The sequence below is a fragment of the Calliopsis andreniformis genome, unplaced genomic scaffold, assembly GCF_051401765.1.
Source record: "Calliopsis andreniformis isolate RMS-2024a unplaced genomic scaffold, iyCalAndr_principal scaffold0048, whole genome shotgun sequence".
Taxonomy (NCBI): Eukaryota; Metazoa; Arthropoda; class Insecta; order Hymenoptera; family Andrenidae; genus Calliopsis; species Calliopsis andreniformis.
This window is the reverse complement of record NW_027480457.1, coordinates 582,142-609,405: the sequence shown is the minus strand read 5'-3', so window position 1 is coordinate 609,405 and position 27,264 is coordinate 582,142. Positions and strand designations below refer to the sequence as shown.

General features: G+C 35.2%; 1 protein-coding gene across 1 annotated transcript; it reads right to left on the bottom strand.

The window, feature by feature from the left end:
- Nucleotides 1-1,864: 1,864 nt before the first annotated feature.
- On the bottom strand, nt 1,865-27,020 carry Morgue (modifier of rpr and grim, ubiquitously expressed). The gene is made up of 5 exons (XM_076391746.1): nt 26,553-27,020; nt 18,613-18,738; nt 17,433-18,463; nt 2,342-2,513; nt 1,865-2,208 (listed from the first exon to the last, which is right to left on the bottom strand). Exons 1-5 carry the CDS (start codon nt 26,694-26,696, stop codon nt 2,092-2,094), a joined length of 1,590 nt encoding a protein of 529 aa, XP_076247861.1. The 5' UTR covers nt 26,697-27,020; the 3' UTR covers nt 1,865-2,091.
- Nucleotides 27,021-27,264: the final 244 nt, after the last annotated feature.

Genomic DNA, 27,264 nt, shown 5'->3' with positions numbered 1-27,264 from the left:
ATTAAGCGTTTTTTATTTTGTACAGCTTCAATTAGCGATTTAAAAATCTTAAAAAATTCTGCAACATGTATCTTGGTGTTTGAAATATCTCTGACTTTTTATGGAATTTTTTATTCAATAAGGTACGAATAATTTCTAAAGGACGTGATTTTCTATTTATCCCTATTACTACCTCCTGCTTGAGATAGAGGATTGACAATTGCTACAAACTAGTTTTTTGTAATAAGCTACCAAATGACTCATCGCAAGTCGGATTTGGTTTGGGGGCACTTTTGACCTGCTTATTCGGCTAGGTCCTTTGCGGATAAAGCACATCGCTGCCGGATCGCACACTCGGCACCGGTTTGGGTCGAACGACGACTGTATTAATTAGTTCCGCTACTTGTAGCATTAGTACACGGTTGGACACAATTTTTTTCGGAAATTTTGCTTACATCAAAACTTCTGCACAGAACGGAAAGCTCAGTTTCAGATGCATTTATATTCATTGGAATCTCACGGGGTGATTATCGTCTAGCAGCTCTGGTGAGAGCCTATCGTCGGCTACCGGGAAAGTGTGGAACGTGCGGAGGATTCGCTTTCCACTCTCGATAAGGAAGTTACCAGAAATGGTATTTGATACCGAAACCGAAATTCATTTTGATTTTGGTATACTTTTTCAAATAAAACGTATTTACTTCGATCTTTCTTTATGATGTTATTTTAAAAACATTATTTACTGGTTTTACACAGCGGTCTCATTTTAAAAACTGAAACGCTTTTTGGGTTTTTAACTGGTCTCTCAAAAGGTAACCAAATTAAATTTCAGTTTTATAAATGTCCTCGAAATAGATGTTATTTTGTTTTGAAACCAAAATTCTTGTTGGGTCCAGAAATTTACTTATTTTGATATCGAATTAAATAAACGGTACTGATAAAATACAGTTCCTTAAATACTGGGTGTGATATGTATACGTTTCAATATTCTAGGGGCTAGTAGGATACCTCAATTAGATCATAAAATGTTCTGTAACATAGTGTCCGATATAGTTTTGTTTTTCAGGAATAATGTCTTAACGTTAGCATTATATTCTAAAATGAAGAGTAGCTTGCGCATTACGGTGAAACAAACACATTGAAAGAACTCGTTGTCCTAGAGAATTCGGTTGCTTGAGGCCCTGAACACCTTTAAGACCCTTATAGACACAAGTCCTTCAATGTAACTCCTATCGTAAACGGTCCTTAGGACCGAATATCATTTCTGATAATAATTTTGATCTCACATAGAAACCCAAAATAAATTTGATGTGCATAATGACAGCAAGAATTGTACCGAAAATGTATTCTGGTTCTAGTTTAGATACTTAATATCAGGAACCGTACCTTTTATTTAATTCGGTATCAAAATAAATGAGTTCCCGAACCCACAAAGGAATTCGGTTTCGAGATCGAATATCATTCCTGGAACTTACTGGGCACAAGGCTTGCCATGGAATTACAGATCGTGAGGGGAAGTAGCCGCTCACATGCCGAACGTAGGCTACTTGTGAGCGTGGGACGTACAGGGAACACGTTTTGAGGCAAGTAGGAGCCTACTTTTCCTCTTGGCCAATAATCCCATGGCAAGCCTGTTGAGCACGGTGTATTCAGTTAAAGCTTTCGTGTTAAAGCTGCTAGCGATTACCAATGTGTTAAAAAGAATCTTGGCTATAGAAGAAAATGTGTATTAAAATATGGTAACTATTATAAAACAATTATGAATATATAAACTAAAATAATATTATCGTATTAAATCGGATAGTATTAAATGACAAAAATGACATACCATTCATTGTAAATATATTAGTGTACATAGTTTTATGTCAGTATAAATAATTTCAACAGGTCAATTGCACGTATTGATTTATTTATCTATTTGTACCTCTACCACGGGAGTGCTTGAAGTACAAGCCTATCGATTACACTATACTAAGTTTACTTAAAGCTTTCACGTTATCAAATTTAATTAAAATTACTAACATAATGAATTATTAAATTATTATGATGAATATTCATTAAGAAAATAACAAAATAATGTGTCATTATCCATAAAATAATTTATTAGAAAATTGCTTATTGTGGTGTAACAACATCGTGCATAGCATATTTCCATGTCCATGCCCTGGCAATTTCATCGAACTTTTCACGATCGTTCAAATACATTTCACCCAATTCTGGCTCCATGCAAACCTGTGTTTTGTATAAATCAGTTATTAGTACGACACCTAATACTATTTACTAATTAAAACGTTAATTGTATTGTAAAAAAACTAATACTAGTATTCTTACATAGTACAATTGAATAATTGTTAAGTTTATATACCTGACAATAAGGATCGGTAAGCAAACTTTGAACGCTGATTAACACCTTTGATATTGTTAACGCTAATGACCAATTGTGATGGATTGAATCTATGCCAACATCACCATGTCTAGAAACATTCGGATGAAGTATTTTCGTGAGAAACCTTACTGTTGGTGGATACAGTGGATAACTGCAACAATTTAAAGTATTAATGAAGAGACGAAAATGAAAAAAATTCTTAACTTATAATCATTAACATTGTTTACTATGGTAAAAAGATATCTACTAGTGAGCTTAATACGTTCTATGAATAGTAAAGGAATAGTAAATTACCCCTCGAAAATTTGAGATTATTTACTTTGAGGAAAGAAATCTTGAAGTGTTTAATTGAAAAGGTACGAATAAATGTTTAACCCTCCATCTGCAATCTTACTTTGACAAATGTCGTCTACAAAGTGAGTCCATGCAATTTTTGATTGTGCTTTTGTATTTTAAAAAATCTAAAAAATTGTTAAGGAGGTACGGTAGTCACGTGACTTTTCGAGATTGACAGGTAGGTATCTGGTATTACAGTTTTCGTTACAGCAATAGTATTACCTACACGCGGTTGTCTAACGTAGGCAAGATGGAGTCACTCTATGATTCCAAACTGGAAATGCGACTTAGAACATTTCCCCTCAATTACATGTATTACTATTAGAGGTGTGCGAGAACCCGAAAATGTCGGGTCGGGTCGAGACGGGAAATTTTTCCGGGATTGGGACAGGATCCCGAAGGTATCGGGATTCTCAAAAGTATCGGGATTCTTGAAAGTATTGGGGTTCTCGAAAGTATCGGGATCACAAGTTTGTTTACATCAGGTCACACGAATCATAATATCCGTGTTACTAACACATAGATGTCATAAACTCCATAAACATTCACTTTCCGAAGTACATACAATAATGAAGCGTCGCAATGTAGCGGTAATCGAGTCATGTTCGAGAATCCCGATACTTTCGAGAGTCCCGAACATTTTCGGGAATCTCGTCAGAATCGAGAATCCCGAAATTTTCAGGAACCCGACCCGACCCGACTCGACTCGACTCATCCCGACCATCGGGTTCTCGCACTCCCCTAATTACTATACCAGTCACGTGTACGTCAGCTCGGCATTTCGAACAGTTGCGAGAAGTCGAGAGAGAAAGCAGATGTGACCCTTACTCTCTCGCTCTTGAAACGCTGAGATACAACTGTTCAAGTTGTCGGCAAGCGACACGAGCTAGGTACGATGATCTTTTCAATTGCCCAAATATTTCCTTTTTTATATTTTGTAAAAAAAGGCAGCGGCAGATATAGTCTTCAAGAAGCCAAAGACGTTCTAAATTTCTGGAGCCCCATTGGAAGAAATAAATTATGCAGAATATGCATTAATCTATTTTTATGCAAAATTAAGAATATTCAGATCGAGCATTTGGAAGCACATCTGCTTTACATTTATCGCAATAATAATGTAGCTATATAATCCACACTTTAGGTATTAAAAGCTAACAATAATTTCGTAAACTGGCGTAAACTTTCAACCGATTTGCTTGATATTTTTGGTAATGCAATGGGTGCTAATACTATAATGTTCGTTTATCCGTACGGAATTTCTGGTTAAATGATGTATATTTTTATTGCTGTATGGGAGGTCCCTGTCTTATGGGCCCCAAGACAACCACCTAGCGCGTAAATCCGCTACTGATGGGGCCCGAGAGATTTTTATGAAATTTTGAGGGATAAGTCTTAAGATGAAGCGATAACATTCTGAGGAATATTTCTCTGTGCATTTTTCATGAACAATTAAAACAAGTCCGTATACATGTACTTAGAAAATAATAATAGTCTCAAGAAAAGCTGTTAGGCAGCTACGGATAATGATTTCTTTTTAAGTGACAAAATCCGTGTTCGATAGTCAGCATAGAAAAGGACTTTTCCGTTTATTTCTTAAATATTTAAAGTGTATTTAATATTCCTTCACAAATATTGTAATTTTGGTATCCAAGTTTTCATTCATAAATACATATCTAATAAGTATGTTTGAACTTCTCTCTACAATAATTATACAGGATGAGTCACCTAACGTTTACACCTCAACTATCTTTGTTGTTTTTTAAAATACGTCAAATATCTCAAGGAGAAAGTTAAATGGTTCAATGGAGATCATACGATACCAAAAGATACCAAGAATTGCTTTTTGTCATTTCTTTAGAGATATCAAGGTCAGTTCAATTTGTTTAAGTAAAACCACCGCTTTTTATACACCTACAATGATAATTTCTTTCATTAGGAACTCAATAACTATAATTATTGAAGATCATTCAAGGTCATGGAGAGGGATATCATACAAGATTTAAAATATGATAGCAAAATACGTTTACCACGAGTCAAACTTGTTGGAAATGCAAACGCGCCTTTATTGTGCATACATGTATACTCCATGGTTAAGCTGCTGTCCTCTATTCCTACTATTCCTATGTATTCAACTACGTCTTGACTACTACGTGCGTTTCACGTGCTTCATTTTCTTTATGGTATGTGTTCGGTTATTTACTTGTATTATTATCATGTCAAACAAGATATATTATTATTATTATTCAAATATGTAACCACCAAAATTTGTAAACACATTAAAGTCAAATTCAATGTTATTGAATATTTTCAAACATCCTCTAGCCGCTGCGCCCAATGCACACAAACGCACACACACAAAATATAAGAAAACAAATGCAGTAGATCACATACACACGGAAACGTTATGCGTGTTCGACGCTGCTGCATCTAGGCCCTAGACAGTGGAAATTCCTCGATAAAATACACAAAAAAAAGCAGAGAAAAGTTCAAATGTATGTATTTATGTGTTAGATATGTATTTATAAACGAAAATTTGTATAAAAAAATTACAATGTTCGTAAAATACTGTTACATGCAATTTAAATATTTAAAAACAGTAGTTCTTTCCGTACTAGGTATCGAACCTGAAACATGTTATTTATAATGAAACTATGATCCGCAGCTACTCAATCGCTTGTTTTGAGGATACTACTAACTTTTGAACATACAGGGTGTTTCTAAATTCGTGGGAAAACTCGGAGATGTAGGTAGAAGACAAGAAAATAAACCGAAAACTTCGTATACAATATTTTCGGAAACGCTTAGTTTGTTAGTTATACGCGATTTTATATTTCGTAAAATACCGATGTAACAGTGACCCATCCCCTTTAAGGTCAGTGTCCGGGCTTCGACGAGGCCTCGAGCTTTTAAAGGTCTAAGCATTTCTGAGCCTAAGTGAGCTTCTGGCGACTCGCAACGCGTGTCGAGAGATATCTCATCGAATGGGAAAGCATACTTTCTAATTGAAAATACTATTGATATTTATCTACAATTAAGGGGTTGCTTTGGCATTTTTAGAAAGTCGAAAATTTTGCTTTCTCATAAAGGGATGTCTTGAACCTATTTAAATAGCGTGGAAAAGATTTCATACTAAAATATTAAAAATGAAATTCGGTTTGAATGGAGAAATATCTTCGAATCCGGAAATATTTCTGAAAATTCAGAAATCCTTTCGGAAAAGACTAGAGATGTGTTTGCGTGAGGGTGGAGGGCATTTCGAACATCGATTATAAACATATGGTAAGTCGTTATTATTCACACACAGCGTTCTTCTTTAATACTCTAGTCGGATTTTTAATATTTTAGTATGACATCTTTTCCACGTTATTTAAACAGGTTCAAGATATCCCTTTATGAGAAAGCAAAATTTTCGACTTTCTAAAAATGCCAAAGCAACCCCTTAATCGTAGATAAATATCAATAGTATTTTCAATTAGAAAGTACGCTTTTCCATTTGATGAAGTATCTCTCGACATGCGTTGCGAGTCGTCAGAGGCTCACTTAGGCCCAGAGATGCCTAGTCCTTTAAAGGGGATGGGTCACTGTCATATCGGTATTTTACGAAATATAAAACCGCGTATAACTAACAAACTAAGCGTTTCCGAGAATATTGTATATGAAGTTTTCGGTTTATTTTCTTGTCTACTATCTACATCTCCGAGTTTTCCCACGAATTTAGAAACACCCTGTATATGATGTGGCAGGGCGTGCGATGCAACCGGGAAGAAGATGATTCTACGTACATATAAAAATGAACCGAACACTTTTTCTACAATTTTTTAGTAAGGTACTTAGTTTTCGAGAAGCTTTTTAGAGATTCATTTAGTATATGTGTACCTCACTATTTTCGGGCTTCGTATACGTACAGCGGTCATTATATTTGGTTCATCTTTAAATATAGACGTCTTTCGCAGTTGTACCACGCGACTTATTACAGCCTATAGATTTGTTTTAATTGTTAACAAGAAGTACGCATTGGCACGAAGTCTTCCACAAAATGTCATTGTTTAATTTCTAGATTCATCCATCAAAATTTAATACAACCCTCTGAGAATCACAGCGAAGAGTCTTGTTTTAAATGTAAATTTGAAAGTGAAAATATTTGGACAATCGCGAATCGCACGTGGCTTACACCGCTTACCTACAACTTGGACAATGTTTCAGTTTAAAAAGCGAGAGAGTAAGGTCCAGTTTACATTCGCCTTCTCCTTTGACTTTCCGAAGCTATTCGAAGTGACCCGAAGCGCCGAGCTCATGTACACGTGACTCCTGTGGTGGTGTGTGTAGTGGAGGGAAAATTTTCAGTAACTCGCATCGCTAACTTAGGTATCACAGATTCTGATTCCGTATTGGCAACCTTCCAAATTAAGCGCAGTCTGATTCACAAAAACCTAACTACATTTGTCACATTTTTTATTCTGTTTTATCGATAACTCAGCAAAAAGCAATACTGTGGCATGGGTTTACACCCTGCGACTTTTCGTGGTTATATAAGAAGATTTTGAGCTGGGAAAGGGTTCATTCGAAAGAAAGAAGTTTAACCCAGACCAGTCAACTCGTGATTTCGTTCGAAACACTCTTGAAATTACAGAAAAGTGCTGGAATTCCATAGCTGTGAATGATAGACTTTTGCTGTATTTTGTAACGCTCGTATTACTAAATATTAGCAGAATTTCGTTAAATCACGAGTTGAATGCGTTGCGTTGAACTATTTCCTTTCGAATGAGCCCTTTCCCAGCTCAAAAACTCATATGACGTCGAAAGTCGTACGGCATAAATCCATATTTTTGCCTAATTTTGTCGGTAATGTTGCTGTTCTGACAGATCTGATCGTACCCCCTTAAATACTCTCTAAACTTTCTAAAATATCATCAAATAGTTTTTATTGTTATCTGTTACCTCCTTTTTTTTATGTAAGGCAGGACTAAGTTCAAAAACAAAAATAATCTGAATCGTAAATGTCCTAGGTTACAGATGAAAGGTGAAATTCTTATACAGGCTACTTCCTAAGATGTGGGAAGTTTTTGAAAGGTAAATTTTAAAGATGAAGACAATGAAAATAATTCATGTGTATAGACGTCCGGAAATTCCTAGTTTTTTATTTACAGTAGCGTAACGCATAACTGCACCCAGTACGGGACCCGCTGGATACAGACATGTGTTACAAAGACACAAATTCCGTAGTAAGTCCCTTGGTCTGCCAAGAGTTTCTATGTGTGGGGAAAGGAAGACCTCTAAAATAAAGTTAACATTAAGGCTTAGCAGACAAAAGTATACAATTCTACATTTTTCACCAAATTTCGATGCAAGCATTACCAGTCAATTCTTTATGTTTATCCGATGAAAATGATACCAAACACGACACAGTTTGGATGATTTATAAAGAAATTTAAAAAAGAAAACCCAATTTTCACGTAACTTTATTAAAAATAGTCCGATTTACATAGAATTTGGTATTATTTTAATGAGCATAACATAAGAAATTCATCTAATCCGAATTATGTTAAGTTTGGTATCATTTTTATTGGCAGAATATGAGATCTACTCGTACTACTTTTAAGAAAGTTTAACTAAAATTAGGGATTTTTAATAAATAGCAATGAATATTTTCATTAATAACAGAAGTCTCAAGGAGGCTTCCTTGGGTCCTTCGCTTGTTGACATCGAGCGCACGTCAGTTTATAGCACAGCCATCGAAGGTTTACGGCTTCGCAAAATATCAACTTTGTTATTACGCGTGCTATCATTATAAGAGTGATACAGATGAATTTCTTATGTTGTATCGATTAAAATAGTACTAAATTCTATGTGAATCGGACCATTTATAGATCGTCAGACATAATTTCTTTATAAATCATCCAAACTGTGTCGTGCTTGAAATCATTTTCATTGGGAAAATATGAGGAATCGATTGGTAGTACTTGCATCGGAATATGTTAAGAAATGTAAAATTATATAGTATCAATTGCTAAGACCTAGTCTGATTTTCAGCTCTTATGACTGCATTGTTCCTTGAGTTTCGGGCCATTTAGCTGGGGCAGCTCCTCAGGGGTCAGCCAGGCCCTGAGGTAGAAGAGATGTTCCGGATGCGGATAGCTGTTACGATTTGGGTGCAGCTATGCGTTGCACCACTATATGTATACGCTACTCTGAATTGCGTATGGTATGATACCCCCTTTAAAATTCATGACCATGTTCTATTTATTTAGGAAGCCAGAATATCTTTGGATCTACGAAGACCTTAAAGGAGTAGTACAATGTACAGGCGTACATTTTGTGTACTATAAAATAGTATATAACAAAAATACTAAACATTTCTAGGCATTTAAACTTTCTCAGTTGTCTTCATGTCTACAATAAACTTGATCATACGATGAGAAAAATGTTTAATAAACTTACTAAAGGCAAGAAACAGTGAATTAACTCCTATTTTGTTTTGTTTCATAAATCATAAATTTTAGAAGTGATCCCTAACTTTTGGACGAAAGTGTATGTTAAGGCTGTTGATCTTACTCGGGTAGCTGATTGTGAGATACCCGGATACACGGCTATCCATGACATACCCGGGAAGAGAAAAATTTTCCAAAAAAACGCTATCCTGGTTTACTACCCGAGATACTCGAGACACTTGAGAACTCACGAAGTATCCCATGGTAGTCCCATGTTTGATATGCTGTACTATAAAAAACTAATAATAAGTGAAATGGAACACTAGTAAGCACTATTGACATATCCTATTATTATGTCATATAAGGTGTACGACATTTATCATAATATATGTACTAATTATAAATGATTAGTTAGTTTTGTTAACACATATTTGTTTTAACAGAAGAAAACAAGTAACTGAAAAAGTTTATATTTCGTATAAGATTTAGTATATGTAGGCAGTAATAATTTTTATTTTGTATGTTAGCGTCAACGTATTTTAAGAGAGAATTTGAGACGGTTAGCCGTGTTTTTGAGGGATTTATGATAGGGTCTTAGCCTGCGTGTGGCTGATTCAGGGTGCATGAGACTAAACAGTCCCGTTGGCGACCGATAGCTGATGGCTACGTTGGGCCTCCCAATTATCGGATGTTGCGTGACTGTTTGGAAGAAGAGCGAGTATTTAGAGAAGGCAAGCGACCCGACACCGTATTGCTAAAAAATAAAAATATTGTTCCTAAGGGATCTGGCCACGGAGTGGGGAGGGCTATGCCTTTTGGTAAGAGGACTGTGATGAACTTTACGGCACTTATCCCAGAACCTTGTGCAAGGAACAAACTTTCGGGTATTTTTTTTAAACATGCAATATAAAACAAAGCAAAATGGAGATAAATTACTAAAAAAAGAAAAAAAAGAAAAAAAAAGAAAAACACTGAATATATTTATTTATCGTATTAAAAAAATAGAAATCACTATCATAATTATTTTATCTACTACAATTGACAGCTAATAACTTCAGTATTTACTACATTTAATAATTTTATTTTAATTATGCGATTTACCATCAATAAAGTTTACTTTTTGGAAAATGTATTTTGTCGTGAGTTGATGAATGCTTAAGATTCTATTTTATTTATTATTGCGTCATAGTATCCAGAATTAATTAAGAACATTAAATCCACAAGATTGAAATGAATCTATATGGAACTGTATATTATATGTGAATTTTATTTACTAGGCATGCAAGTTTGACAGTATACAGCATGTCCGGTTTAAATGTATACAGGTGGTTATTTCCGTAAATATTGAAAATCAAAGAAAATGTTGTCAGAGAAAAGTTGTATGATATTAAAAGGGACATACTGTGATGATAACAATTTGACCTTGCGATGACCTTGGATAGTCCTGTGAAGGTTATATTTAAATTTTTAAATGGAACGCTATATTTTTGATTGAAGTGATCGGGCATATTCTGAGCCTTTTACGTCCAAAATTCAAAATTTTATATTTGTCTTTACCCGCTCTCTACTTAGGATTGTCGTTGGGGATCGACGCCGTGTGCGTATGTGTGTGTACGAGTGTGTGCGTTCTTCTGAAGCCTCGAGAATCTAAAGACTAACATCTTTGTCAAAGCAAGAAGCGTTGTACATCGACATTCTAAATTTGCGAGTTCTCATGAGCCAGAATCAACGTAACTAGAGCGTGTGCGAAATCTACATCTTTATCGCAGAATTATACGTGTCGTTGTTTGTAATGCTTCTTAACATCTATTGCAAATTGTTCACGGAAACAAAGAACAATCATATTTCGTATCATTAGAGACAACTATAGCTGATTTCGAGAAACGTCTTGTAACGCGTCGACGTGTTATAGAAGTCAAGGTGAGAACCTTTCGGCGTTCAAATTTGGAGCTAGCGCAAAAACTGTAAATAGCGTGCGACACGACGACCGCATGAACGGTTATGCCTCATGGCGAGCACAATATCTGGGTGCTTCGACCCCCCTGTAACTTCGTAGTGGATAAAGCTAGAAGCTTGAATTTTCAGTAACTAAGAGGGCATAATATAACTAGGTATACGCATTTAGACCGTGGATCTAGGAATATTCCTACGAGCATGATGTAGACTCATGATTCTGGCGACATCTGACGTCAAGTACAAAGAATAGTCATACTCTTCACCAAGCAGAAGTAATCACGAAAAATCACGAATCACTGTGAAAAACTACCGTGAATGGGAACAAACGTGATCGAATCACTTACAATTCAAAAATAGCAGTTCTAGTTATCTCTAATTCCTATATATCGTTAATAGCATCACTCAGCCCGGGGAGTGATAACGATGCCAAGGGTTTAGCTAAAAAGAGGCTATCGTTGCCCATCTAGTGGAATCAGGGTAGAAATTCAATGGGAAGGTTACACTACCGTCGTAGAGGATGCACTAATACAGGGTGAGCAGCTGACATCAGGCGACGTGTAGGCTCCTTCGCTCAGCGTTGTGAAATTTGTTCTCAACTATACGATGGATACGCGTTAAGGTCGATTCGCACATATCCGTCCGTTTGTTTCTGTCTCCGACTATTTTCTTCTGATGCCTGACCCAACGAGTGTTTTTCGCCACACAATTGTACGCTTATCTTTGTTACTTTCTACTGGAAAAATAAGGAAAGAAGTCGCTTATCTACTTCCGGCCTGAATCAGATGCGGTAGTCTATCCTAACTACAATTTTTGGATGCCCATCAATTAAATAAGTTTAACCACTTGCGGTGGAAAGACGTGCCACGTACATTGAGATGCTTCTGTTACCGGAAGTTATGCACGTCGTACCTATATAATTAGGTTACACACGTCGTCAGGTGATTATTGCAGAAAAAAAATGACATGCGTGGCACGTCAACTGTTATTGAAATTCTTTACCGAGGCACAGTTTCTGCTTGCATTTCATCGTGTAAAGTTATCAGTATTGACCCCAGACTGTAAAATGGAAAGTGATAGTGAAGCCAGTGATATTATTTACACAAATGAAAGGAGAAGACAAGACAATGTAGAATCTGACAGCGATTTAGAAGAAATTGTTTTTCCACTTCGGAATCGGCGTAGAATTATATCTGACGACGAGGAAGAAATTCAGAATGAGAATAGGGAAAGGGATGTTTCATTTCAGGAATGGATATGGAAAGACACGGAAAATATAACTAAAGTATGGGAATATTCGAGAATATCTAGAATAAATATTCTAGTTGGGCAAAATGTCACAACTTTGCAAATGACAAGTGGAGTATTAGCGGAAGACTTTTGAAAAATTATTGTGACAGAAACCAAGCGTTGCGATAGTCAAACACTTCAAAATGAAAACCGCAAATTACGAAAGTTTGAAGACATTTAGTAGGACACCAGTATAGATGAAATACATGCCTATTTTGCTTTGTGCATTTTAATTTCCCAAGTCAAAAAACCAAGCAGTCATACTGGTCAAAAAGAAGCGTAATCGAAACACCAATATTTCGAAAAACAATGCTGTACTGGAGATTTGCTCATATTTCACGCTTTTTGCACTTTACTGACAACGAAGTTGTAAAAGATAATGACGATCGTTTATGTAAAGTGCGAAGTGTAATCGATTATTTCAATGAGAAATTTCAAAATATTTACACTCCCGCAGAATACATTTCGTTAGATGAATCGCTAATGAAGTACACGGGTCGGATGTCGTATAAACAGTATAATCCGTCCAGAAGAGCATACTTCGGAGTGAAAGTTTATAAATTATGCGAATCTAAGTCGGGCTATTGCATTACATTCAAAATCTACACTGGTCAAGATTTAGACAGAAATACGAATGTAAGTGCATCTGAAAATGTGACAATGTTTATGTCCACAGGACTAGCTTATTACGGGCATACTCTATTTATGGACAATTGGTATTCTTCGCCAAGCCTATTTCAAAAGCTACAGTGTATAAAAATTAACGCCATAAGAACAGTGAGATGCGATAGGAAGAATATGCCTAAACAACTCACAGCTACAAAACTAAAACGATCCGACGTGATATCGCGCTCGTGTAATGGATTTTTGGTTGCAAAATGGAAAGACAAGAAAAACATATATGTAATGTCCACAAAACATACAAACATTGAGATGATCGAAGTGGAAAAAAGGAGGTGGAAAAATAGTAATAGCCCTATAACAAAGCCCAACATCGTTTTGGAATACAATGAGGGTATGGGTGGAGTGGATCTGCAAGATAGTTATTTATCGCCTTTTAAATTAATGAGAAAATATGTTAAAAGTTATAAAAAAATATTTTTTTACATAGCAGATATAGCACTGCTCAATTCTTATATTTTATATTGCAAAAAAATGGAAATACCAAAATGTAAAAAGTATTCTTTTTCGAAGTTTCGAATCGATGTAGCCGAACAAATTTTAAAAACTGTATGTCTTCCTGATTACCAAAAACATAGAAGGATATCTGCTGGAAACGATCCGGATTGCTTACAAGCGAAGCAATGGGGACATTTCCCAAGAAATATACCGCCTACAAACGCCAAAAAAAACCCACAACGGAGGTGTGTAGTGTGCGCTAAACATGAAAAACGGAGTGAAACTACGTGGAAGTGTAAAAAATGTCTCATAGCGTTACACATTCCAAGCTATTTTGAAAAATATCACACCCTGCAAGATTATTAATAAATTGTAGTATTCATACATATGTAATTGTGTCATGAGTTGGTGCGTCTTTATATTCTCTTCTGCCCCCCCCCCCCCCCCCCCCCCCCCAAACAATGACTGAATGCACCCCGAAGTGATTTGCATTCGACTGTTCTGACACGCGCAACCGTGAATTTCTTTGCACCGCAAGTGGTTAATGCAAAGAAACAAAATTACAGAATAAGAATATACTTTTTTCTTTCAAATTGGTCAAATACTAGACCGAACCATTATCTATTTTTAAATGACTGTTATTTTGTAAAATGCAGTCGTACATTAACCTTCCTGGAATCATTTAAAACGATGAATTTTCTATTTTCATATCTCTAAGTTAAGTTTTCAAGTAGACGTTTTGACACTGATTGTGAGAAGCATATGGGAAAGTTTCTGGAAAAAATTATACTTTTTAAAAACGGTGAAACTGTTTCAATTTTTATAATTTATTAAACAAAAACTGTCTTTGCTCTTCCATCTATTTCTTAGTATAGAAACATATTCTTGAAAATTCAATTTAATGTAGAGAATTCATCCTTTAAAATGACTCCAGGAAGGTTACTGTACATCTTCTTTTTAGGAAGTAACAGTAATTCAAAATTGGACAACATTTTGGTCTAGTATTTGCTCATTGTATGAGTCACTGCATTTTTATTACATTTATATTATGAAGATTTCATTTGTAATTTAAGAAAACTTTATTTGCAGAAATCTAAGATTAATCCGAAAAACCTGTCTGATAAAAGAGGCCATTTTTTAATGATTTTAGAGGTAATTCAGTTGTGAACTCACTGTGCGTAAATATTAATAAGAGCTGGAAAATTTTAAGGGTTAGTATTTTTTAAACGATTTCCAAGTTAAATAAATTTAAATGATTTTCGCTGTGCATCTTTCAAGACGTTCGTTTCGAGAACCCATCAGAGTCATAAAAAAGTCTGCTTTGCCCGATTTCAAGAGGCCTTTCGTAGCTCTATGGCAGAAAGCAAAAGTATCGTGACCAATGATATTTAGCTTTTTCAGACAGGTACAGGACGAAACATATCACACATATTCTATAACGATGCGAAATTTTCATTCCTACATACTACGAAACCTCGACTAGTAACCGCCGCTGCCGCTAGGCGACCATCACTAGGCCGCCTAAGATGATAAGCAGACACGGCGACCGGGGAAGGCAGAGTGCACCAACTGTTGATAGTTGGCCTATCCATTACCCTGCGATAACAATACTGCGAAAGCGTGACGGCTCTGAGACACTCTTCTGTATCCGCACTTTTGTGTGAACCTTCAACAGAACCCACCTTGACAGAGCCCCGTTTAACCTCCGGTTACTAGCGGAAGCCACTCCACGCGGACCATCCTAGGACCTCTATGATCATCGACCAAGCGTACGCCGGAAGGCCACAGATCCCTCGGTCAAGGCCAACCGGGTAGGCGCATGCAACCCCGGACCGAGAGCAGCGGCTACAAATCTGACTAGTAGGAGCAACGGCCCCTGCCGCGCGTTAGGTCACCCGTGTTAAACCGCCTTAGTTGTAAGGCTTAGTTATACGACTTAGCAATAAATTGTACTCGTCACTGTACCTCGCCTTATTTATTCGCCAGCGCGAACCCGGCGTACCGACTGAGTCGGCACCTACCTACTTCCTCCGTCCTCCGGTGATCACGCCGAACGAGGTCGCAAACAGATCAAGTACGAACTGATCCATTTAAAAACAAAGTAACGATATTTCTGCTTGCCGGACAACTAAGGACGGAACGGCGGAAAACTGTTATGCAAAAGGAACAACCTATCCGTCTTGCACAGCGGACACTGACTATCGATTGCAAACCGCTCCATTTAAAAAGAGGGGAACGATATATTTTTCAACAGAACGGGACGGATCGGACGGAAACGGATATGTGCGAATGGACTTTTAGTCACCGGCACCGCATCGATGGCAAATGGCAGCGGGAGATACCGCGGATTTTGAGGCTCTACGTAACTGGACTGCGGTGCCGATCAGGAGGTCGGCGGGGTAGTTCCCACCAACCATCGATTGAGATCCAGATGTCAGCTTTAGGAATTGGCTGATAATGGCGTGACACGCTTAAACTAATCAGGAGAATCGTGGGAACCGCCACGTAACGAGATTCTAAATCAGAGATCAGGAGATCAGAGGTACTATAAATGCTTTCTTAACACTCCTCTGAGACTCCGCAGAGAATATCATGTTTGCAAGGCGTAACCGCTAGGCTCGTGGCAGGAAATTAACGAAACGAAATCATTGGCAGCCTGCGAACGAAAACGAACGTCGCATAGCGGCTCTTCGCGAGGTTAAGTTCGAGATTATTGCATTAAAATCATTGTAACGCAGATATCGTAGCCAGCGTAACCATCTTGTACCTCGTACATTTGTAATTGTGATCATTAAAACCGAGTAACATTGAGATTATTGTCACCACAGTCTCGTAGTTGCGAGATTCTCGAGTAATTAGTACCAAACAGCTTGTCCAGCGTTACTCAAAAATGTATCAACTTTTTACCAGATCAACTGAGTATTCGCTGGCGTTCAGCCCCTCTTCGCGTTTTTAGTTGCTCCGGATCGCGGAAATTTCGATGACACGCTTCTCACGTGGGTATCGCAAGATATCTGGCGCCCTATAAAAATTCACAGCGAGAGAAACGTGCGGGTCGAATCTGCACAACCGTTGGCTGTGAACAAGCTCGTAGCGATCACGTCACACTATATACATACATTAAATTTTATGCGACATATCTATACATTTTTTTGTATCCTCCTCCTATTTTTAAATAAATACGGATATTATTTATTGTTAATTATTATTTATTATTGTATAATATTAGTATTATAATGATATAATATTAATATTAGTAGTTAGTATTGCATAATATTAAATATTGTAAAAATGGAATATCTTATATGAGATGATAATAATACAGAGTCTTTCATAACATGTGGGACCCACTTCGAGAGTTCATTGTATACTTAAAAACAATGAAAAAAAGTCATATAAACATATAATGAATTTTCTGTTTTAATTACCTTTACAGAAGATACTCAAAATGACCCCCTTGCATTTGAAAGACAAGCCTGCAGTCGTCTTGTCATCGATCTAGTTACTTTCTCTATCATTCCTGTTGTTTCTTGAATTTGTTGGAAGCCTTGCTCTATTCTATTTCATAGTATTTCAGTATTTTCGATAGATGTTGCGTATACAATAGATTTTAGATGTCCCTATTTCAAATCCGGAGAAGGAGCAGGCCCTACAATAGGACCGTTTTTCATTGCTTTTGGGGATACAATCAACTCTTGAGGTAAGTCCTTCATGTTATGAAACACCCTGCATATTCCAATAATTGAATTGGACTTTATTCGGTTTATTATATTTATGTATAACAACATGTTTCATTTGATATAGTATTCTCTCAGTTCTCGATTATTTCTGGTAGTTTACCCGAGAATTTCCGTCGGGAAATTTTTCTCTTCCCGGGTATCTTGCGGGTACCTGGGTACCTAGGTAACTTAAGTATCAACAGCCTTAGTGTATATTATACATACCTGCATGGAACTTGTAAGTAGAGATAAAATAAGCCTCCTTCATATGGACTTCCTACAGGTCCAGTTATTGTAGCTTGCCAATGACAGCACATCTGATCCAAGGGTGTCGCTTGAATACCTTCAGGTGGATCAATTCTTAAACTTTTAAGCTCACTATGTAGTCGATTTCTCCTCCATGAATTTTCTTCCATCCTTGGCGGACGAGATCTCAGACATGTTTGAGCTAAACACGTCCTACAAGGTGCTGATGAAGCCAAAAAATCGTACACTTTATACCAATTTCTAACGTAGCCAATAGGTTTATAAAGAGGCCAACGTAATTTAACATTTTGTTGCCACTGTTGAGGTGTTACATGTGTTGATAACAAACCGCACCATCTGCGGCAAACATTTGCAGCTGACCAAAGACTAACGTCATCTAAGTGTGAGAAAACAACTAATAACACTTCTGGCGGTAACCTTTCTACTAATCCCGGCTCATTTATGGGTTCGTGTTCAATATGTTTATAATTTATCAACATTTCTAATCGTTCAGATAGACTGCATCTTGATGACTCTCCCATGTTATCCTGTACTCTGTAATTCCATTTGCATAATTGATAGTCTTTTAGTTCTTGTGAAGCTAGGTGATGTAATTTTTCTTCAGCCATGTATTGAGAATTAGCAGTTTGAACTCTTTCCTCATTATTCTGGCGATAAATACCATCATTCCCATTATGTGTATCTTTTATTTTATTGGTATGCATATTATGCAAAAAATACATACTTTGTGATAAAACTACTGTATTCTTGGAACTAGTTGCATTTATACTATGATGTACTTTCTGATAATTTTGTGTGGTTGAAATGTTTTCATTTTGTGTATGAACTCGTGAAAACGCATGGGAATTAGTATTAGAGACGTTTAATGCATTTGACACACTCAAATTTGCATTTTGTGGAGAACTTTGTTGCTGCTGACTTGCTCTTCTTTCATGACTGTAGTAAAATTCAGTGGGTTCATCATTTCCAGAATCTTCATCGTCTGTTTTCTATACGAAGATTTCCAAAAATTATTAATTGTATTATTACATAAATTTTCAACTAATAGTAGGAATAAAAAGTGATTATACTCCATAAATACTTTCAAAAAATACCCTTTGTTATTTATTATACAACTACACAAACAATAATTACGTACTTCACTAAAAATGGGAACTTGTAAGAGACCAACATCATTTGGGAATAAAAATGCGTGACATGTTGAACAAACAGGTTCGTCAAAACAAGGTCCATAATATCCGTTACAGAAGCAACAAGCGACTGTCTGAAACAATAAATAGTACCATTTAAACACATGTGTAAGATTTAGCAATCAGAAAAATTAGTAGAATCTTAATTGTGTTTAAATTAATAATATCGTATAATAAAATGAAGAAATGCTGAGAGGCATCAGTTGCACCACATACTCATTAAGGGGATAGACCCGGATATGTCAGAGCGGTGACGTTACCGACAAAATTAAGCAAACACATGGGTCCACAGGAATACACTTTTCATTTTTATATTAGAAAATTTTTAACTGGATAAGGGCTAATTTGATAGAAGAAGGTTCAATCGAGAACGATCTGGTCATGATTTAATCAGATTCTGTTGATGTTCAGTAATATGAGTGCTCAAAGTAAAACAAAAATTCACAGTCATGAAATCAACGCATTTTTAAGTAATTTAAAGTTTGTTCTGAACGAAATCATGACGAAAACGCACTCTCGACTGAACCTTCCTCTATCGAATGAGCCCTTTCCCAGATCAAAAATCGTCTAATATAAGGATGAAAAATGTATTCTCGCCTCGGCAGTGCTTTTTACCAGATTAGGGATAAAACAGAGTAAAAAAGTGACAAGTTTAGTTGGACTAGTGCGCATCCAGTGACGCCTAATTAGGAGGTCCGTAATGCCCAGATTTGGCACGCGACTTATTGAAGATTTGCTCCTCCACTACACACACAACCGTACGATATGCTGTGTATCATTCATATCCTATAAGAAGAAGAAGAAAGTAAAGAATATAATATATCTTTGTATAAGATATTTAGTTTTTGAGAAAACTGAATTTAAAGATTCGTCTGATATATTTGACTATCCCCGGGTTTCCTACATGTATGTTAGCGTCAACGTATTTTAAGAGAGAGTGTGGGACGGTTAGCCAAACGAAGACGTGTCGTTGAGGGATTTATGATAGGGTCTTAGTTTACGAATGGCTGATTGAGGGTGCATGAGACTAAACAGTCCCGTCGGCGACCGATGGCTAATGACTACGTTGGGCCTCCCAGCTAACGGGTGTTGTGTGACTGTTTGGAAGAAGAGCGAGTGTTTGGAAAAAGGCAAGCGGTCCGACACCGTATTGCTAAAGAATGGGAATATTGTTCCTAAAGGATCTGACCACGGAGTGGAGAAGGCTATGCCTTTTGGTAAGAGGACTGTGATGAACCCCACGGCATTTACCCCAGAACCATCTACGGGACATTTTCTTATTCGTCACGTGTTTTCCTGACATGTATGAAAGGATAAACGGTGCTAATGTCATTTTTTTATACCTATATGCCTTCCCGGTTGTATCACACATCTTGCTACAGTCTTTGCATAGATTTGTTTTAATTGTTATTAAGAAATACGCATTAAAACGAGATATTTCACAAAATGTTATCATTCAATTTGTAGATTCATCCTTCAAAATTTCATACAACTCTCTGAAGATCACACCTAAGAGTCTCCTTCTAAGTGTAAGTTGGAATATGAAAATATTTGGACAATCCAAAAGATCGCGTGTGGCTCGTCCTACGACTTGGGTAGCATCTGAGTTTCAAGAGCGAGAAAATAAGGTTCACTTTAAATTCGTCTTCTCTTTCGACTTTCCAAAGCTGTCTAAAGTGGTCCGAAATACAGTAGTTGCCCGATTAAGAGCCGCTTCGTGCATCATGATCAAAAGCCACGGCTATTCTCATTACCTCGTTTGATATATGCCGCAAAGAAACCAATTCTTGGAACCATCGCGTTCGAGTTCGATGCCCGAGAACAAGGGAGGCATAAAAACAAGGATAGCATTAGGGATCAAGAGTAGAAAAAACTGAAGTTTCTTATTTGCAAACGGATTTTCACGCAAGTAATACAAAAAGTACTCTAACTTACTAATTCCCTATCATTCACTCTTTTGCTTAAACAAATGGTTTTCGAAAATGAAGTAAGTTAAGAGTTATTACACTTTCAAGAACTATTCGAAACATGTAGCAAGTATGCATGCATAGTTATAAATATGCCGGTTGAAGTTGGTAGACTATCCTTACTTATTAAAATTTATTTAGAATTCAGCGATCCTTACTCACGGATAGAAAATCAAAATTCGTTGCGTGAAAATCCGTTTGCAACTAAGAAACTTCAATTTTTCCTGTTCTTAGTCCTTAATGCTATTCTTGTCTTTTATGACGTAATTGATTACGGGTGTCGAGCTCGAGCATGAACGATCGAGCAAGACCCTTTCTTTTACTTCTGTCGTATACTAATTATCTCCACGCCGACAACAAAGGAAGCCGAATCGACTACCAATCACAATAGAGGCTCGCGTCCAGACCTCAGCACGGTTTTCAATCGAACAATTACTGTACCGAGATCACGTACACACAGCTGGTTCGGTACTTTCGGTAGTGTGTGTAATGGAGGGTGAAATTTTCAGTAATGCACGTCGCCTCATTTGTACAACCCCAACTAAACTTGTCGCCTATTTTACTCTGTTTTATCGATAACCCAGTAAAACGTAATGCCGATACATGGGCTTACGGAAGCTAACTTTCTGTCCTTATACGAAAAGCTTTTGAGCTGAGAAAGGGTTCATTCGAAAGAAAGAAGTTTAATGGGGTGTGATTTTGTTCAAACCACTCTCTAAATTACATAAAATTGCTTGGTTTTCACGACTGTGAACGGTCGATTTTTACTCTACTTTATAACACTCGTATTACTAAATATCAGCAGAATTTCATTAAATCGCGAGTTGACTGCGCTGCATTGAACTTTTTTCTTTCGAATGAACCCTTTCCCAGTTCAAAAACTTCTCATATAAGGACGACAAGTTAGCTCCCGTAAACTTACATTTTTTCCAAATTTTGTCGGTAATGTCACCTCTCTACCATATCCTAATCTACCCCCTTAATGTTCAGTCTATCCTGTACATTCGTTTGTAGTGTAACGAAAATTGTAACAGTAGATACCGGCCTGGCAATGCTAAAAGGTCACGTGACTACCCTAATCCCTTAATGTTCATTTCAATGACTCATAGCAAAAATTCTGTATGTTTACATACTTCGTGTAAAAATGTTTTTACATAGGGAGTTCATTTGGAAACTTCATATCTAAATATGATGTGCAATAAAAAACTTTCCAAAACATTTATGAAAAAGATATTAACTTTTGTATAAGACATTTTTCTATCAGACTTTTATTTAAGAAGATATTTAATAAAATAAAAACTTTTTCAGTTTCGTTACTTCTAAAGTCGAGTATGAGAAATGTAAGAAATACAAACAAAATTTCTTTAATTTGTTATGATTACTAGATGTTAAAGTATATCAAGAACAATTCCACTTTTTTTTATGCAATTTTTGCATTACACAAAAAATTGCAGTTACAATAGTCTTACACAATCTTCCTAGCATGTTTTTGAAATGCTCTCCATTTTATACTAACTATTAGTACAGTCTGTTTTTAAATTCATTTCTCACTTCTCTTAGGATTTCTTTTTCAATATTTCTACATTTCCTTATCATTTTGTTTCTTATTCTTAGTCTTCAATATTTACTGGTCTGAAAATTTTGTAAGTCTATTATAAGTGTGATTTTTTGTGTAAATACATTTTTTGTTAATTTATCTTCTAGTACTTCAACAATAAATCAATAGATTTTTCATTCTTTAGGTATTTACATGTAATATTGTAAAAGTGTATGACATACAATATTACACTACAAAATCTATCTATTTATTATGTGCTCCTGTTTGAACATTAAAAGATAACCTGATAAAAAATGTATTTTGATTTTACAATAAATATTCAAAATTCAGATGATTATTTTAGTATCTCACAAATTTCTGTTATAAAGCTAAAGTAACAATTTTTTTTATAAGGATATACATTGTATACTACATCAATATGTACATGCATATTTTTGTAATTAACATAATATTGCATACCTATAATAAATGTAATGCCAAAGTTATTTATTCAGTTATAAAGTGTTATTGAATTTTTGAATCTGTTTATGTGCAGTAAACTATTAATTTTATTGGTTTCCTTTATTATATAATTAATTAAAAAGCAGTATGTATAATATCCTTAAATTATAGATTATAGACAATTTCAAGAGATCAACTTCAAAATCAATAATACGACCACCATTGAAAACTATCAAATACAATTTTGTAACAAAACTGATGCTATACGTGCTACTGCAGGTGTTACTATTTTTATTAATAATTCTTTATCTTTTAAACCAATATGTCTGAATACTAAATTGGAGGTTTCTGCAGTTCAGATAGTAAGTTCAATAAAACTAACCATTTGTAATATCTATGTCCCCTACAGTTACAATTTGAATCAGGAGGACCCAATACAAATAATACAACAATTACCTATGCCATTTCTTTTATTAGGAGACCTCAATAGTCATAATGTTTTATGAGGCACTCTTAAAACAGATAACAAACATGAGATGATTGACTTACTGATTGACAACCATAACTTAACACTGCTTAATCCCCATACTCACATAAATATCTCTAACGGTATGTCAAGTGCAATAGATTCGTCAGTATGTCCTAGTAATATAGCCCACAATTAGAAGTGGGAAATCTTAAGTTCAGGACGGGGCCTGAATTTACTTCCTTCAGTGTGGGGCGTTTCTGTTTTTCGATAATTATGCATGTACCATTGATGACGCATCCCGTCCTTTGGGACAAACACGAATGTATCATCAGTGATACATCCCGTCCCGAACGTGTTAAAAGACTCACAATGGTGATCATTTCTCAATCCTTCTGACCAACGAACGTACCGGCCGATTCGTTCCATCACGAAATCTACGTATACTCCTCTAAATGGATAATTAAAAAGGCTAATTGATAACGTTATGCGAATATATTTATGCATAGATAAGTATATAAGATAAGTTATGTATTTCATAATGATATATGAAAGCAGAAACTGTAAATAATACAAGTATAAACATGTAATTTACGTATACAGGATGTTTTATGACATGTGGAACCCACTTCGGGAGTTGATTGTATGCTTAAAAACAATGAAAAAAAATCATATAAACATGTAATGAATTTTCTGTTTTAATTACCTTTACAGAAGATACTCAAAATGATCACCTTGCATTTGAAAAACAAGCCTACACTCGTCTTGTCATCGATCTACTTACTCTCTCTATCATTCCTGGTGTTTCTCGAATTTGTTGGAAGCCTTGCTCTATTCTATTTTGTAGTATTTCAGTATTTTCGATAAATGTTGCGTATACAATAGATTTTAAATGTCCCCACAAATGAAAATCTAATGAATTCAAATTCGAAGAACAAGCAAGCCATGTAATAGGATCTCCATGACCAATCCATTTATTTGCAAAATGTTGATTTAAAAATTGCCTAGCTATTCGGCTAAAATGCGGCGGAGTTTCATCATGCATAAACCACATACGAAGTCTAATATCGACTACAACTTCCTCTAATATTTCGTGTAATCGCGTGCTCAAAAAATCAACATACTTTGTGCCTGTTAGTTTCCCCTCAAACAAAGAAGGTCCAATTAAAAATCTTACGAAATTTTGTGGTCTGTGGAAAGAATGGCCAAACAGCGACTTTGCTTTATTTATAAAATTCATTATATGAACGAAGACAGATAAGACATGTATCTATGTGACTTTATTTCATTATTTGTAGGTATATAATCGACTCCTGAAGTGGGTCCCACATGTTATGAAACACCTTGTATATGTAGACAATAACTAATAAAAACTAACTAATAAAAAATATGGGTTTCATTAAACATTATGTTTGGTATTTTATATTTCATTTTATATATTTATTTATGCATCATTGAACAAAGAGAAAGAAAAAATATTGTAAGACAGTCATTATCATCTTCTCGAATAAATATTGAAGAATAACTAAACCAAAACGCTTTGCAGGTAATTCATCTGTCAAATCAGTTGAACCAATTAAATTTCTTAGCATGACTTTTGATAGATGTTGCTCTTGGTAACAACATGTCCTTAAATTAAAAATATATTACTACAAAAACCTCTCTATTATTAAAGTCATTGCTGTCACAGCCTGGGGAGTAAATTACCAGACTACTAAATATGTGTAAAGCATCAATTTGCTTAAAAATTGATTACAGTTCTATTATACTGTCGCTTATACTTAAATTTTTAATATGGCATTAAACTTGCAAATCAAAAAATATTTATAAAGAACTTAACTGAATATCTTTTTCTTTATTAGATTTATATGCAACTATGTGATAAAACAGGTGGTCCCACATTTTGTACATTTTGTTCTTTCTTATGATAAAAAAAGGTCATATAAACATAAGTTAAAATTTCTTTCTATGTGAGACATAGATACTTTTTACTTGAAACTTACTTAAATAAACTCCTGAACCTGATTTTCTTGTGCAACAATACATATTTGCACAAATTTCACAAATAGGTGTATCCTCATAAATTTGAACCAGACCTTTTTAATGCAAATATAATGGGAAAGAAAATGAAAATGAATGGTTTGATTTCAATAATCTTATAAAACATAAAATACAGCCGATATTAATGTTTAGAGATGTGTAACAATGAGAGGTTGGTCAGATTTTAAGTACATGCGTGTAAAAAACTATAGCTGGATTTAGATCACAAAGCCATTTCATTTTGTTCACAGTGATTGAAAAATAGGCGATCCAAGGGAATGAATAGATAATGACATTTGGTATGAGTTATATTATATGAGTTAGTTGGAGCTAGGTTTTAATCCTGACCTCAGGTAAGAAGTTAATCAAACACAGCAAAACCAAGACTCTACAAATTGTTCATCATTAATGAAAATTCTAAAACATATAACATTTGCCCAATGCTAAGCACAAAAGGTAAAGCTATGGTTTCATTGAACTTATTTAACATCCTAATACAGACCAAAATCAAAATTAAAGTCTAATCAACTCATATAGTACAACTTGCGCCAATTCTTTTTATCTATCTATTTCACATTCCATGATAGTTAATATTTCTGGGGGAATTTTCTGATACACTGCGCTATATTTTGACATAAGCATGAATATAATGTTAAATGCACACTGCTATATATTTCAAAAACTATAGCCTAGCGGTAATTATGTGTATAGACAAAGGTTACTTAAAATATTGATCTTCATCACATATTTCAAGGTCATTAAAGTTCATGAAGGAATACCTTATTAACAAGTTCATCTATGTTTCATAACAAAGTTTCTTGGATTATCAGAACCATTTAAAAATTCTTGATTTATTATGAATTGTGTCATGATAGGAATAATCTGAATTTTTAATGTTTCCAAATTATCAATAGTGTTATCGTGAACTATACTCTGCAGATAATAATCCAAAGGAGCTAGGTTAGGGCAACTTGCAAGCCATGTAATTACTCTTCTTCTACCAATTGCTGATTGCTATTACTGTTATTTAATCTCTAGCAGTTTAACTATGATGGGCAGGTATTCCATTGTGTACAAACTACATTCGAGTCGATAGATATTGTTAATGTGTCTTATAGTAATATTTCCAAAGACTATATTCATATTTTAGAAAGGAAGAGTTTCTGGATCTACGTTTTTTGGTCTTTTTTCATACTTACAAAGAATAAAATACCCTGCCAAAGTGGGAACATACATTTCAATGATACTTTTATAATTATTAAATATTTATACAATTATAATTATTAAACTTATACAATTTATAATTATTAAAATCTGACTGTATTAGTCCCTATAACCACAATATTCTAGATTTGTTTTTAAATACATAGTTCTATAATGTTAAATATTTTGTACCGAAGATGATTTTTTACTTACTGAAAATTGGAAATCAGGACAAGGAATATATTCGATAGACTCGGCAAATTCGTCTTCCACGTTCAAATTTACATTACAAGTACCAATTTGATGCACTTTCTCGCCATTAACACAAGAACCACTCACTACTTTGTTCCCAGCCATTTTGTTATAATAAGTACAATCTGTTATGAAGATACTTAACTATTCAATTTAAAATTATATATACATATCTTGTGTTTCTATTTTGTTTTGTATTCAACACTTCTAGATATTCGTGAATTGAAATAGTACAAACGAAAGCAACGTCAACAAATATCTTTGTTTTATTCTAGCAAAATTCATTGTAATCCTAAATGTATAGATTATAACCACACAATTACAAGTGAATCACCGATTGAAACAATCGTAAATAAGACATGTAGAAAAAAGAACTAATTACACATTCATACTGCAAATAGCAAAAATATACCCGTGTCACCAAAAACAAATAACATGAACAATTCAACAAAGTAGTAGAGAAATCTGCACTGAATCTGTCAGAACCTTTGATTATAGAAGTATGGATTACTAACGCCAACTTCAAGTTGCCTCTCAAGATCGTCAGCGCCGCCAGTTCCCAAGTTCAGTAGCGAAAACTAATTGTTGAATGCTATATCTCTGTGTAGACTACGGAAACGTATGTATACATGACTTAAATTCACGAGCAAAGGACGCTAAAAACATCTTCTAA